The 17,288-nt window shown below is 44.9% G+C and overlaps 2 protein-coding genes across 2 annotated transcripts in view; one reads left to right on the forward strand and one right to left on the reverse strand.

The window, feature by feature from the left end:
• Positions 1 to 17,288, forward strand: part of LOC124143266 — a 90,240-nt gene that overhangs the window by 17,872 nt on the left and 55,080 nt on the right. The window contains exon 2 of the mRNA XM_046512174.2: positions 13,791 to 13,855. The gene's annotated coding sequence lies outside the window, so the exon portion shown is untranslated. The remainder of the gene's footprint in view (positions 1 to 13,790; positions 13,856 to 17,288) is intronic.
• On the reverse strand, positions 1,753 to 6,742 carry LOC124143311 (adhesive plaque matrix protein-like). The gene is made up of 2 exons (XM_048404008.1): positions 6,739 to 6,742; positions 1,753 to 6,065 (listed from the first exon to the last, which is right to left on the reverse strand). The coding sequence occupies exons 1-2, from the start codon at positions 6,740 to 6,742 to the stop codon at positions 1,753 to 1,755; spliced, it is 4,317 nt and encodes a 1,438-aa protein (XP_048259965.1).

The following is a 17,288-nucleotide window of genomic DNA, read 5'->3' on the forward strand; positions in this document are numbered from 1 at the left end:
GTACTCACGTGAAAGTGACGTCCAACATCCACTATTTTCGGTTTCTGAAGCCCGTGCGTGCGTGTATATAAAATGTTTTGCGTTTTACTCAGGGTAATTATATATTTTCGTTTAACATATTTTAATTTTGAGGGTACAGGTCGCAAAGTTCGCCTAGAGTGCCGATATTCTCAATGCAGAGTGGCGTCCCAGGGCTTCCCAGGGCGTCCCAGATATGAGCGTAGGGTCGCACTGCTCTTTACAGCCTACCTACCCACACGCAAGCATGCTGTGATAGAACTGAAATATTGTACGACCCCTCTCCAGCCAATGTCAGCACACACACTCGTACATTGTATTACATACTGTTCGTTTGATACGAAACCCACCGTTTACTGGGTTAAAACTCCTTAATGATAGCACGCTTTGGTTGTGTTGACTAAAGTGTGAAACCCTTTCACCAACGTGATCGAAACAGCAAGCTCACGCGATTAAATGTAAAGATGAAACGCTGCCACTACATTTGATAATGCACAAGAGGCGAGGGTATTGAAATGGAAACTGGTCTATGGATGAATCCAATGATGCTTCACCCGTTATTAAGTCTGAAATTACCTGTCGTTCTTACCAGCAACAATGCGTTGAAGTATCGACCAAACCGTGATGCCCCGCACTAACGTTTGATGCCTTCATAAAGTTTACATAACGAGTATCCGAGCTTTTGTTGTCGTTATAAACGTATTTTTGTGTGTGCTGTGAATGATACTAATTTAACTTTGTGTTCACGAACAGCGTCATAATTTATCAATGGTGCAAGCTGCAATTTAGCACATGTAAAGAGATTAACTTTAATTATTTGTTTTTGATTAGTTTCACCATAGTGTTTTTTAAGTGTATTTGGAATTGCGACGCTTCGAAACTGATGTATGTAAAGTGCCGGACAAAAGAAAGTTTGATGGTATCTAAAACTAAACAAATAAACAAACAAGAAATCGTTATTTGATGGTGATGTAATTGAAAAGGGTATCATAGCAGTGTTTTGGGCCTAAAGGTTTGAGATGTGTACTTTCTTTTGCCCGACAGTGTATGTATAGTTGCTAACCCTCGACTGTAGGATGTTAGTGTACGTGTGTAAGTTGGGTAGGGATGGCGGTAGGCTGGGGAAGGTGGCGGTAATGATGGGTAGGGATGTGCTTAGGTAGGGTAGGGATGAGAGTAGTTGGGTAGGGATGGCGGTAGGCTTGGGAAGGTGCCGGTAATGATGGGTAGGGATGTGCTTAGGTAGGGTAGGGATGAGAGTAGTTGGGTAGGGATGGCGGTAGGCTGGGGAAGGTGGCGGTAGTGATGGGTAGGGATGTGCTTAGGTAGGGTAGGGATGAGAGTAGTTGGGTAGGGATGGCGGTAGGCTTGGGAAGGTGGCGGTAGTGATGGGTAGGGATGTGCTTAAGTAGGGTAGTGATGAGAGTAGTTGGGTAGGGATGGCGGTAGGCTTGGGAAGGTGGCGGTAGTGATGGGTAGGGATGTGCTTAAGTAGGGTAGGGATGAGAGTAGTTGGGTAGGGTTGGCGGTAGGCTTGGGAAGGTGCCGGTAATGATGGGTAGGGATGTGCTTAGGTAGGGTAGGATGAGAGTAGTTGGGTAGGGTTGGTGGTAGGCTGGGAAGGTGGCGGTAGTGATGGGTAGGGATGTGCTTAGGTAGGGTAGGGATGAGAGTAGTTGGGTAGGGTTGGCGGTAGGCTGGGGAAGGTGGCGGTAGTGATGGGTAGGGATTTGCTTAGGTAGGGTAGGGATGAGAGTAGTTGGGTAGGGTTGCCGTTAGGCTGGGGAAGTGGCGGTAGTGATGGGTAGGGATGTGCTTAGGTAGGGTAGGGATGAGAGTAGTTGGGAAGGTTGGCTGTAGGGTGGGGAAGGTGGCGGTAGAGACAGGGATAGGGTTGTGGGTATTTGGGGTAGGGTGGGGTAGCGATGGGTAGGGATGGGGGTAGGGATGACAGAAGGGAAGGGGTAGGGATGGTGGTAGGGATTCGAGGTAGGGATGACAGAAGGAACAGGGTAGGGATTTTGGTGGGGATGTTGGTACGGGTGGGTAGGGATGGTGGTAGCGGTGGGTAGGGATGGCGGTAGGGGTGGGTAGGGATGGCGGTAGCGATGGGTAGGGATGGCGGTAAAGATGGGTAGCGATGCGTAGGGGTGGCGGTAGGGATTGGTAGGGGTGGGTAGGGATGGCGGTAGCGATGGGTAGGGATGGCGGTAGGGATGGCGGTAGCGATGGGTAGGGATGGCGGTAGGGATGGCGGTAGGGATGGCGGTAGCGATGGGTAGGGGTGGGTAGGGGTGGGTAGGGATGGCGGTAGCGATGGGTAGGGACAGGGTAGGGATGGCGGTAGCGATGGGTAGGGATGGCGGTAGCGATGGGTAGGGGTGGGTAGGGGTGGGTAGGGATGGCGGTAGCGATGGGTAGGGACAGGGTAGGGATGGCGGTAGCGATGGGTAGGGATGGCGGTAGGGATGGCGGTAGCGATGAGTAGGGATGGCGGTAGGGATGGCGGTAGCGATGGGTAGGGATGGCGGTAGCGATGGGTAGGGATGGGAGGGGTGGGTAGGGATGGCGGTAGCGATGGGTAGGGGTGGGTAGGGATGGCGGTAGCGATGGGTAGGGATGGCGGTAGGGGTGGCGGTAGCGATGGGTAGGGATGGCGGTAGGGGTGGCGGTAGCGATGGGTAGGGGTGGGTAGGGATGGCGGTAGCGATGGGTAGGGATGGCGGTAGGGATGGGTAGGGGTGGGTAGGGATGGCGGTAGCGATGGGTAGGGATGCCGGTAGGGATGGGTAGGGGTGGGTAGGGATGGCGGTAGCGATGGGTAGGGATGGCGGTAGGGATGGGTAGGGGTGGGTAGGGATGGCGGTAGCGATGGGTAGGGATGGCGGTAGGGATGGCGGTAGCGATGGGTAGGGATGGCGGTAGGGATGGGTAGGGGTGGGTAGGGATGGCGGTAGCGATGGGTAGGGATGGCGGTAGCGATGGGTAGGGGTAGGTAGGGATGGCGGTAGCGATGGGTAGGGATGGCGGTAGGGATGGCGGTAGCGATGGGTAGGGATGGCGGTAGCGATGGGTAGGGATGGCGGTAGCGATGGGTAGGGACAGGGTAGGGATGGCGGTAGCGATGGGTAGGGATGGCGGTAGGGATGGCGGTAGGTACGGGTAGGGGTGGGTAGGGATGGCGGTAGCGATGGGTAGGGACAGGGTAGGGATGGCGGTAGCGATGGGTAGGGATGGCGGTAGGGATGGGTAGGGGTGGGTAGGGATGGCGGTAGCGATGGGTAGGGATGCCGGTAGGGATGGGTAGGGGTGGGTAGGGATGGCGGTAGCGATGGGTAGGGGTGGGTAGGGATGGCGGTAGCGATGGGTAGGGATGGCGGTAGGGATGGCGGTAGCGATGGGTAGGGATGGCGGTAGGGATGGGTAGGGGTGGGTAGGGATGGCGGTAGCGATGGGTAGGGGTGGGTAGGGATGGCGGTAGCGATGGGTAGGGATGGCGGTAGGGATGGCGGTAGCGATGGGTAGGGATGGCGGTAGCGATGGGTAGGGATGGCGGTAGCGATGGGTAGGGACAGGGTAGGGATGGCGGTAGCGATGGGTAGGGATGGCGGTAGGGATGGCGGTAGGTACGGGTAGGGGTGGGTAGGGATGGCGGTAGCGATGGGTAGGGACAGGGTAGGGATGGCGGTAGCGATGGGTAGGAATGGCGGTAGGGATGGGTAGGGATGGCGGTAGCGATGGGTAGGGATGCCGGTAGGGATGGGTAGGGGTGGGTAGGGATGGCGGTAGCGATGGGTAGGGATGGCGGTAGGGATGGCGGTAGGGGTGGGTAGGGATGGCGGTAGCGATGGGTAGGGATGCCGGTAGGGATGGGTAGGGGTGGGTAGGGATGGGTAGGGATGGGTAGGGATGCCGGTAGGGATGGGTAGGGATGGGTAGGGGTGGGTAGGGATGGGTAGGGACAGGGTAGGGATGGCGGTAGCGATGGGTAGGGATGGCGGTAGGGATGGGTAGGGGTGGGTAGGGATGGCGGTAGGGATGGCAGTAGGGGTGGGTAGGGATGGCGGTAGCGATGGGTAGGGATGCCGGTAGGGATGGGTAGGGATGGCGGTAGCGATGGGTAGGGGTGGGTAGGGATGGCGGTAGCGATGGGTAGGGGTGGGTAGGGATGGCGGTAGCGATGGGTAGGGATGGCGGTAGCGATGGGTAGGGATGGCGGTAGGGATGGCGGTAGCGATGGGTAGGGATGGCGGTAGGGGTGGCGGTAGCGATGGGTAGGGGTGGGTAGGGATTTGGGAAGGGATGGGTAGAGATGGGTAGCGATGGGTAGGGGTGGATAGGGATTGCGGTAGCGATGGGTAGGGATGGTAGGGATGTGGGTAGGGATGGGTAGGGATGGCGGTAGGGATTTGGGAAGGGATGGGTAGAGATGGGTAGCGATGGGTAGGGGTGGATAGGGATTGCGGTATGGATGGGTAGAGATGGTAGTAGCGATGGGTAGGGGTGGGTAGGGATTGCGGTAGCGATGGGTAGGGATGGTAGGGATGTGGGTATTGATGGGTAGGGATGGCGGTAGGGATTTGGGAAGGGATTTGGGAAGGGATTTGGGAAGGGATGGGTAGAGATGGCGGTAGGGATGGCGGTAGGGATGGCGGTAGGGATGTGGGTTGTGGACGGGTAGGGATGTCGGTAGAGATGACAGAAGGGACGTGATAGGGATAGCGGTAGGGATTCGAGGTAGGGATGACAGAAGGGACAGGGTAGGGATGGGTAGGGATGTGGGTAGGGGTGGGTAGGGATGGCGGTAGCGATGGGTAGGGATGGCGGTAGGGGTGGCGGTAGCGATGGGTAGGGATGGCGGTAGGGGTGGCGGTAGCGATGGGTAGGGATGGCGGTAGCGGTGGCGGTAGCGATGGGTAGGGATGGGTAGGGGTGGGTAGGGGTGGGTAGGGATGGCGGTAGCGATGGGTAGGGATGGTGGTAGGGGTGGCGGTAGCGATGGGTAGGGATGGCGGTAGGGGTGGCGGTAGCGATGGGTAGGGATGGGTAGGGGTGGGTAGGGGTGGGTAGGGATGGCGGTAGCGATGGGTAGGGATGGCGGTAGCGGTGGCGGTAGCGATGGGTAGGGGTGGGTAGGGATGGCGGTAGCGATGGGTAGGGATGGCGGTAGGGATGGCGGTAGCGATGGGTAGGGATGGCGGTAGGGATGGGTAGGGATGGCGGTAGCGATGGGTAGGGATGCCGGTAGGGATGGGTAGGGGTGGGTAGGGATGGCGGTAGTGATGGGTAGGGACAGGGTAGGGATGGCGGTAGCGATGGGTAGGGATGGCGGTAGGGATGCCGGTAGGGATGGGTAGGGGTGGGTAGGGATGGCGGTAGTGATGGGTAGGGACAGGGTAGGGATGGCGGTAGCGATGGGTAGGGATGGCGGTAGGGGTGGCGGTAGCGATGGGTAGGGATGGCGGTAGGGGTGGCGGTAGCGATGGGTAGGGATGGCGGTAGGGGTGGCGGTAGGGATGGTAGGGATGGCGGTAGGGATTTGGGAAGGGATGGGTAGAGATGGGTAGCGATGGGTAGGGGTGGATAGGGATTGCGGTAGCGATGGGTAGGGATGGTAGGGATGTGGGTATGGATGGGTAGGGATGGCGGTAGGGATTTGGGAAGGATGGGTAGAGATGGGTAGCGATGGGTAGGGATGGATAGGGATTTCGGTATGGATGGGTAGGGATGGTGGTAGCGATGGGTAGCGATGGGTAGGGGTGGGTAGGGATTGCGGTAGCGATGGGTAGGGATGGTAGGGATGGCGGTATTGATGGGTAAGGATGGCGGAAGGGATTTGGGAAGGGATGGGTAGAGATGGCGGTAGGGATGGCGGTAGGGATGTGGGTTGTGGACGGGTAGGGATGTCGGTAGAGATGACAGAAGGGACGTGATAGGGATAGCGGTAGGGATTCGGGGTAGGGATGACAGAAGGGACAGGGTAGGGATGGGTAGGGATGTGGGTAGGGGTGGGTAGGGATGGCGGTAGCGTGTACGCCATCTTACAGCTGCAGATAGCAATGGTGATCCGAATGCAGTATTAGGCACTTACGTCACTGGGAGTAGACACAACAGTGTTTTAAATCTTCCTAATATTTACATACATACATCTTTTGATCCCAAAGACTCCAGTGCCGCCGATGTCCAATAGTTATTGTACTGTCGTATACATAATGTAAAACGGATGTGAAAAGTAAACAGCATGCTCGAGTGTGTTCAAGTACGACTCGTATGTTTTAACCTGTTCGAATCGTTACTGCATGGGAATCCCGCGGATTCAGATCGGCGGTTGAAATATTAATAGCGCCTAAGGCAGAGACACACAGGACAAAGTCGATGGACAAAACGTGTTATATTACGTCATTCGAGTGTTTGACAGACGTTTCTATTTTGTCTCTCGTTGGAAAAGTTCTTTCTTTTATCACAGGGTATGGCTTAACAGTTAAGTCTAGGTGATGAAGAAGACAGACTCCCCCACCTCCATCCTTCAATCACAACCTCCATCCCTTTATGCCCTCATTGGTTACATTTATGTCGTGAAATAAATTATAATAATAATGATGTCGTTGGCAATAACGTTGCACAGACTTTTCTGTGTTTTATCTATGGATACAACAATCCCCATCAAGACAGATAACGGTGGCGTTATGTCCTTTTTATACAGCTCCATGTATTCTCTACCCATAATGATGTTGTGGGCAATAACGTTGTACAGACTTATCTGTGTTTTATCTATGGATACAACAATCCTCATCTAAGACAGATAACGGTGGCGTTATGTCCTTTTTATACAGCACCATGTATTCTCTACCCTTCCACCAAGAGATACCCGGACATTACATGTTATGTAAAGAACAGAAAACCAAAGGCCATTTCACGATTCCGACTACATCATAAGCATGTTTAAATTTCAATATATAATCAAAGTCTTTTGCAGTCCATATTTGGTCTATCCCCAGCCCATTCAAACACGGCATCAGCAAAGAAAAAACCCATCACTTACTTCACAAGAAATACAATGAACGCGTCACGTTTTAATTTAGGAAATTCCACATGTGCTGTGATATACAACATTCCACATATGCTATGATAAACAAAATTCAACAAGTGCTAACACACACAACATTCAACATATGTTATGATCATGATATACAACCTTCAACAGATGCTAAGACATACAACACTCAACATACCCTATTACATACAACACTCAACATACCCTATTACATACAACATTCAACATGTGCCATGACATACAACCTTCAACATGTGCCATGACATACAACCTTCAACATGTGCCATGACATACAACCTTCAACATGTGCCATGATATACAACCTTCAACATGTGACATGATATACAACCTTCTACATGTGCCATGATATACAAACTTCAACATGTGCTATGACATACAACCTTCAACAAGTGCTATGATATACAATCTTGAACATGTGTCATGATATACAAACTTCAACATGTGCTATGATATACAAACTTCAACATGTGCCATGACATACAACCTTCAACATGTGCTATGATATACAAACTTCAACATGTGCCATGACATACAACCTTCAACATGTGCCATGATATACAACCTTCAACATGTGACATGATATACAACCTTCTACATGTGCAATGATATACAAACTTCAACATGTGCTATGATATACAACCTTCAACAAGTGCTATGATATACAATCTTGAACATGTGCCATGATATACAAACTTCAACATGTGCTATGATATACAAACTTCAACATGTGCCATGACATACAACCTTCAACATGTGCTATGATATACAAACTTCAACATGTGCCATGACATACAACCTTCAACATGTGCCATGATATACGACCTTCAACATGTGACATGATATACAACCTTCTACATGTGCCATGATATACAAACTTCAACATGTGCCATGATATACAACCTTCTACATGTGCCATGATATACAAACTTCAACATGTGCTATGATATACAAACTTCAACATGTGCTATGATATACAAACTTCAACATGTGCTATGATATACAAACTTCAACATGTGCCATGACATACAACCTTCAACATGTGCCATGATATACAACCTTCAACATATGCTATGATATACAACCTTCTACATGTGCCATGATATACAACCTTCTACATGTGCCATGATATACAAACTTCAACATATGCCATGATATACAACTATCAACATGTGCTATGATATACAAACTTCAACATGTGCTATGATATACAAACTTCAACATGTGCTATGATATACAAACTTCAACATGTGCTATGATATACAAACTTCAACATGTGCTATGATATACAACCTTCAACATGTGCTATGATATACATACTTCAACGTGTGCTATGATATACAACCTTCAACATGTGCTATGATATACAAACTTCAACATGTGCCATGATATACAAACTTCAACATGTGCTATGATATACAACCTTCAACATGTGCTATGATAAACATCATTCAACATGTGCTATGATATACAACCTTCAACATGTGCTATGATATACAACCTTCAACATGTGCTATGATATACAACCTTCAACAAGTGCTATGATATACAATCTTGAACATGTGCTATGATATACAACCTCAACATGTGCCATGATATACAACCTTCAACATATGCTATGATATACAACCTTCAACATATGCCATGATATACAACCTTCAACATATGCCATGATATACAAACTTCAACATATGCCATGATATACAACCTTCAACATATGCCATGATATACAACCTTCAACATATGCCATGATATACAAACTTCAACATATGCCATGATATACAACCTTCAACATATGACATGATATACAACCTTCAACATGTGCTATGATATACAACCTTCAACATGTGCTATGATATACAACCTTCAACATATGCCATGATATACAACCTTGAAAATATGCTATGATATACAACCTTCAACATGTGCCATGATATACAACCTTCAACATGTGACATGATATACAACCTTCAACATATGCCATGATATATAAACTTCAACATATGCCATGATATACAACCTTCAACATATGCCATGATATACAACCTTCAACATATGCCATGATATACCACCTTCAACATGTGCTATGATATACAACTTTCAACATATGCCATGATATACAACCTTCAACATGTGCCATGATATACAACCTTCAACATATGCCATGATATACAACCTTCAACATGTGCCATGATATACAACCTTCAACATGTGCTATGATATACAACTTTCAACATATGCCATGATATACAACCTTCAACATGTGCCATGATATACAACCTTCAACATATGCCATGATATACAACCTTCAACATATGCCATGATATACAACCTTCAACATATGCCATGATATACAACCTTCAACATATGCCATGATATACAACCTTCAACATGTGCCATGATATACAACCTTCAACATATGCCATGATATACAATACCTCGATGACCGTCATCTTTGCTCTTGAGTATACACAGCGTCGGGTGGACAAAACAATGCTCCACTTCTAAATGTTCATCTTTGATATTTAATGAAACGTGACTGTTATTAATCAAATTACATGAGGAGGAACGGCTTTGAACGAGTCATTATTTTTTAATTCCTGATTTCAAAGCATTTAGCTATTTCATTAAAAATGTCCAAATACCAGAAGAGTGAAAGAAGTAAAAACCCTAGGTGTCTTTATAACGGTAGCGCACGTCAATACCTGCATGAATTATGCATAGAAATTGTATATTCAATGATAGGTTGGTTGGGTTCATTTCAGCCCTGCCATTGTTGCCTGTCTTGAGAACAACACGCCGTTGTCAGAGAGAGGTTTTGTACAGGGTTACTGCAAAAAAGGTCCAATTGTAACTTTTCGAATAATGAGATAGATCATATTTTCTGATATCTCCTGGTTTTTTTTAATTAAATATGTATAATTACCTTTATCCTGGATATTCCACTCCTTAAGCGGTCATGCCATAGTGTGTGTCGTTATCAGTATAATGCGGCTGGATATTACCTGACTAATTCATGGAGTGTTTACACTTAAAGAGATTATTTGTTATTGTTTCTTGACGGCCATTTCAACAAGGACGGATACCCCGGGGAGGGGACAATAGAGGTAGCTCTGACTGATTAAGTTGATTACGGGTATAGCGGCCGTGGACAAGGCGATATCTTCACATGCATGTCCTGTGCCCATGGCAACCGGATCTAAATCTAAATTAGCCATTTCAGTGCCGTTTCGTGTATCCGAGAAAAGACGTGCATTAGTGTTTAGCAGTCACAGCATCAGACCATTTATTTCAGAAGCTAGGTATGTTCAGGCAAGATATATGTTACAGCTGTCGTTTAAACCATGAATGATGCTTACAACAAGGACCGCCTGGCGCTCGGCATTAAGGGGCTAAAACAAGGACTGGTCGGCTCGGAGTCAGTATACTGTGTCTGAGTGGGGTATTCATGTTAAACTGCGGCATGGTATCTCAGTGAGCTAGCACTATAAATCGGCATCAGTCCGGACTAGTACAAGCAGCCACACACACACACACACACACACGTGCATGCACGTTGCTATATAAGTGCAATAATCTTGGACGCGACGTTAAACCCAATTTCACCTCACCTCCACTTACAACAAATGGTATATTTGGGATAACACTTTCTTAGTAAAGTATAGATTCTCGTTCAAATCCCGGACGGGATTCAACCCCCAAAAGTACGAGAATCTATACTTTACTAAGAAAGTGTTATCTCAAATATAACATTTGTTACATTTGACCACTTTCTAAATGGTATTGTGAATTTATGCATTAAACTTGTTTAGAAGCTCGTTCTACTATCTGTAGATACAAACTGTTGGAAAAAGTGTGTGTGATATGGAAGATACAGAGGTAAACTGAAGTACTGAGAAAAATATTCACCACGTAAGATCATAAAAAGTGTATGAGCACACAGTGCCATTTAGAAATTGGTCAAATATCAGAAATGTTATATTTGAGATAACACTCTGGCAGTGGTGGCGATTAGGTGCCTCACTCAGGCAGTGTGGATTCGATTCCCGGACGCGAATCAACCAAATTACGAGAATCTGTACTTTCCCAAATATAACATTTGTTACGTCATAAAAAGAGATTATGTGAACACATTTGTTACATTGTCCATCAAAAGATAAATTACAGTCAAATCCCGTGAATTCAACATGTTTGGTTGCATATGATTATGTCGGATTAACGAGAATGTTGGATAAACGAAATTAATTAGTATCAACTTTCGTGATCGAACATCGGACAACTACACGACAGACAACGATACAAACACGTATGAAATATTCATATTGTTATGTTACATTGTTAGCAGAAAATGTTGTCTAACCATGCAGCCTCTAAAGCTCAACATAAAACAACTGTTACGGACTGTATGACTGATTCAAAATATTTTAAAAAGCGTAGACAGGAATGTAAGTCGCGAGTTTGAAACCGCAAAGCTCAAGAAATCTGCTTTCTTAGTGGCTAATGTCGACTTCCTTCATTGCATTGGTCGGTCAAAGTTCGCGAAAGGTCGTTCTGACGTGACCTGTTACCATGACGTCACAATCAAATGACATCACTAATGGCTCTGCTACTGAAGCTGTTAGAAGTAACTTTACACTGAAGACACTGCTGATTACTGTCTACAAATTGAAAAAAGTTGGAAGAATGATGTTGGATGATAAATAAAATCTCACCCTCGTGTCTTTTGATATCAAATATATCAACATGAGTTGATAAAAGTGGAAAAATTCCGAGGCTTGCCGAGGATATTTTCCACTTTATCAACGATTCTCTATATATTGGCATGTTTAACACATTTGTATCATGATTGTCAGGATAATTGGTCAGTTGCCCTTGAAAAAGTAAACACTGATTGACTGATATACCAAGACTACTGCATGGGTTGCGAGTGAAACAGCTGTGTACTTGTATTTACATGTAAATAACAGCCTGACATATGTTTGCTTCCATTAAATGTTAAAAACATTTTTTGACATAAGGTTTTACAACAACAGCTATAATCGTTCACTGGACATACACGTATTCTGAAAAATAATATGTTCCAGATTCCAACAAACTTGCTTAGCTTCTCCTGTCAAGCAACCAAAGTACGTTTGTCTTCATATTCATAGAACGTATTTTATACAAGTATCATTACTACCATGTGGACTATCAATAACTCAAAAGCCAGGCTCATTGTAGCTAAGGAGCAAACAATGATAAACCTCTCAGATTTTGTCATAAGTTCATTTTTCAGTTGAACACATCTTAAGTTAGCGATTATTTTATTAAAAAAATGAAATGAACTGGGGCTCAGTCAGCACTGAAACATACTGCGACATGGTATTATTCTTTAAAACATAATTCGATTTTTTTTAAATATATCTGCATAATGCACAACTGCTGATGGGTATCCTAGGCATCTTATCTTTGAAATTCTATCAACTTTCCTTTTTTCGACACAAAGTATATCATTTGAAACATGGTAGGGGTCGTGTGGCTGCAAATTCATTTCTTACTCCAGCCTTCATAAAGCAAATTTATTTTTACACAAAATTACAGTCACAGATCAGTTTTTACAAACTGTTGCAGGAATGAGTGATGGTTAAATGGACATGATCAAATGAAACAACAGTTCTTTCAAGTACATGTACATAAATATCAAACTCGCTATACTTTCTTTGGGCTCTCGGTTTAGGTCAAAACGTTCGATTTAATTTTCAACTTTATACACAACTTTATACACAACTTTATACACAACTTTATACATAACTTTATACAAAAGTAAGGGAAATCTTCATCCCGGATCCATGTCACTAATAGATGTGACAACAGATGTAGCTAGATCTGTGTTCTCACAGGTTCAGGAAAGCATGACGTTTACAAAGAAAACAATATGTGAAATGCTGGACTTCCTCATAGATAACATCTATGTGAAATTTGGGGATAGGACATTTAGTTTAGTTAAGATGTTTGTGACGGATGCCACTCACTGGATACGCTCACATTGTCGCGAACACCTGGTGTCATCACTATTTGATAGTGATTCATAAACACATGCTCCCGATATAGCCGGAATCGTATAAAGGTCTGTTAGCAAAGACTTCTCTTGATTCTGGAAATTATTTTTTCTCACTATTGTTTTATTAAAGCGCTGACTGAAGCCATATTCTGCCTTAAACATAAACCACACCTCTATCCCTTGGATATCAAATGTTTGATTCCTTACCATGAAGTTTCGCGATAAGTTTGAATGTTTGTTCAATTAACAATGACATCTGGATTTCGGAATATAACAATGGCATATTACGTTTGATGTCATCGAAACGTGTAGTCGGAATCTCGATAATTAAGTGTGAGTGAGTGAGTGAGTTGGGTTTAACGCCGGTTTGAATACTATTCCAGTTAACTTTGTATAACGGCGTATAAGTTTGGTGTGGGAGGAAAGCAAGAAGTGATGTATGTCTCAGACGTTAACCACTCTGGTGAAACCCACGAGCACTGATTCTGACAAACCTAGAAACATAATCGGGGCGAACCGGGATTCGAGCCACTATATCATAGGTGTCTGGTGTGCTCAAGGGGCGCAAATCTGCACCACAAATTGCGACGCCTTAGACAACGGGGCCACACGTGCGATCCGATAGTTAAGAAAAACTGTATGTAAATGTTACTGTTCCAGAAGATGGATACACATACCAAGAGTGGCCCCAACCAGTTGTGAGAAATTCAGCAATCTCAGAACAGGTACGTCATCTTAATAGTAGAAACAGGTTTGCTGTACATGGACACGACCTTTTTTGAAAGGTCATCCTGATGTTGGACAGGTCAGTGTATTTGCATTGTTTTAATGTCGACATATTCTTGAAAGAATACATTTGAAGTATTTATTTTACAATGTTCATTTCAGCTATTGCTTATGCTGACTTATACAGCACTAAATACATAATGCTACAATGTGCCACACAGATTGAATTTTGAGGTTCATGATGCGTGTTTCTAACATTTTAACATGTCCAAGTGTTGATCCAGGCAGGTAAATGGGACAGGGACTTACTTGTACTTAGGTTTTTTCATGATCGTATGCATACGTACGTGAAAGTTTGTTTGTTTGTTTGTTTTTTGTTTAACGCCACACTCAGCAATATTCAAGCAAGATGACGATGGTCTGTGTAAATAATCGAGTCTGGACCAGACAATCCAGTGATTGATATCATGAACATCGATCCACGCAACTGGGACACGATGACATACATCAACCAAGTCAGCGAGCCTGACCACCCGATTCCGTTAGTCGACTCTTACGACATACATAGTCGCCTATAACAAGCATGGGTTGCTGAAGACCTATTCTACCTCGGATCTTCAGGGTTCGCAAGTATAAGAAAGGAAACAGGCTATTTGTCAGACATCTCAACATCGCATCTCATGTTCATTTTAGTATTTCAAAGTTTAAAATGGGCCTTTCCAAACTGGATTTTTATACAACCCCGTCCTTTCGTCCAAGCAATGGTTGTATAAACGTGCCTACAAAAGTTCAGAGAACAACTTATGAGGCTAGGTACCATCAGACCTCTGCCAGGGTAATTGGTTTGACCCCATTTTGACGCCCACCTTATACCGAGGTAGTTGGTTTAAAGTATGTTATCAAGATCACGTGTTACAATCAGATCTCATCGTTCTGACAAGGAGGTAAGAAAAAGTATTTTCTCAAGATCACGTGGTCCAATCAGATCTCATCTTTTTGACATGGATGTACGATAAAGTATTTTCTCAAGATCACGTGGTCCAATCAGATCTCATCATTTTGACATGGATGTAAGATAAAGTATTTTCTCAAGATCACGTGGACCATTCTGACATGGAGGTATGATAATGTCATGCTGACCTCAGTACATGTCGTGTCAGCTTCATATGGGCAGCAAGCATCGTCCGCGGTGTGGACGTCGACTACTTCCTACTACTGGGGAATAACAATGGACCCTATACCAATATACACGTATAAATGTTAATGGTGTACCAATGGACCCTATAAAGGCTCTGAAATCCACGAGCATAATTGTTGTCAAACCTTAAAACATAATCAGGGCGGCCAGTTTTGACTTGCCAAGTGCCTTAAAGTAAGTTTATTCTTAAACATGCCAAAAGCGATTGACCTTACAATATATAGCTGAAAATTGTCTCTCGCGCGGTTATGGGTCATGACGTATTGTATAATATTACTGGGGAATGTTCAAATTAATTGCTGTCATTTACTCCAACTTCAAGCGTCTCAACAGGACCATAACTTGGGTTATATATCAACTCCCTGTCTCTATGTCTTAAGTTGTTTATCGGTAATTGCAGTCCAAATTTATCAACTTATTAATCTATTGTTGCAAACGTGACTGATTTGTTTACACAATACGAAATGTTATTGATCATGAACTACTGAGGCAGTCAAGCACCTGTATAAGAAATGTAAAAACAGCCATGTTACATGTAGTCCAAAATTATTAAACTTCATCCATCACTAAAATGTCACCAGTTGGAATACCAGTTCACAGAATAACAAGGATTCTAACTAAGCTTGAATTTATGAAAGCTAGCATGTGAACATGGTGAATAAACTCAGTTCACTGAAATTTAAATAATGAAAGCACTTGCAGTGACCAGTTAACAAGTAATCAGTGAGATGGTATATAAATACTGGGAACGCCAAACAACTGCAGACGAGGTCCCTGCATACACTGGAAATGATGTATGCTGCGTGTCCAGCCACCATCAATATCTCTAGTGATCTTTTCGCGATTCCGAGCCATGCGCATAATCCATTGTCACCAACTGGTTGAGTGGCTTCCTTCTATCAAAGTGAAAGGATTACCCACAACCAATTTCCTCTAATAATAAACTGTTACCTTTGGTATCCCTTGCAATACTCATTATGGTCATTGGGCAAATGTTAACATCACAAACCCTAACGAGATTATGGGTACATGGTCACACCCGGTGATTGTGAAGATCTCTCAATTCTATCAAAGTCAGACAACATGGCTGTTCATATTCATTACCAATCTTCTCTTGGAATTAGTGATACTGTTAGAATCCCACACAAAATTTCTCTTATTAATTCTTACAAATTAGAAAACAGAAAGTGAGGAGTGGGGTTAATAGGACATATCCCTACGTGAAAAAATAAGACATTAGTAGTGGTGACATCTCTATCATAATTGTACTTTCTAAAGCATAAATTTGGCGTAGGAAAAGCGTAATATTTGCAATCACCTGGAATGACTCATGTTGGCAAAACTTAAAACGAATATGTCCGCAATCCACAAACAGTGACTTCATAAATGGCGAACATTTACCAACCCGCGACAATCGTGTCAACTCGGTGTTCCCCTAGCAATAAACTCGCATCTAAATTCACTACTGTTCTCCTGTCGGCTAGTCCCAGTGGCTAGACTGGCCCCTCTTGGAATGGGCCATGCCATAAAAGTCCAGCAACCGAACACTAATTAAGACGGGCCGACCTTGTGTTTATGGTCTGGTGAACACAGGTCAATGGCTCCTCAAGATTCACATCTCACTGTTTTGTTTTATCTCACTATTCATTTGAAATATTTGTCAAATTCAACTGAAACCTGGTCCCGTGTTACATGCATGGCACACGCGTGTCCAACGAGTGACGCACGCGTGCTCAACGGGTTCCACACGCGCTGCACACCCGTTGCACGCGCGTGTTCAACGGGTGCTCAACCCGTGTGCAACCCATTGAGCACCCGTGTCACATGCGTGTTACACGCCTTTTTCAACGCGTGTTAGGGGAATGAACTTTTAGGCAGTAGTGTAGGTGTAGTAACGACTGTCTGCCGGGAGTGATGGGGACAGGCCTACAGCATATCGCTATGCGGGAAAAGTTTACCCAGTGTCCGTGTAGCGAGGTATTAGCACTTTTGGACAGTGTGAATAACTTACAGGAGCAAACATATTAGCATTAGCATTAGTATGCTTCATGGTAGCTATTGCTTTGAAAAGATTAATTACGACAGCATATTAATAACTTTACCACTGCAGATATATTGATGTCAACAGAAGTATGTTTACCACTATGATTGTGTCAACTGAATACCCCTTGTTCCTTGAAAACAATAACACATGTTTCAGGAAGTCATTGTTGTGAAAACAAATTACTATTACA

This window comes from Haliotis rufescens, unplaced genomic scaffold (assembly GCF_023055435.1).
Source record: "Haliotis rufescens isolate VD_foot unplaced genomic scaffold, xgHalRufe1.0.p SCAF_30, whole genome shotgun sequence".
In the NCBI taxonomy this organism is placed as follows: domain Eukaryota; kingdom Metazoa; phylum Mollusca; class Gastropoda; order Lepetellida; family Haliotidae; genus Haliotis; species Haliotis rufescens.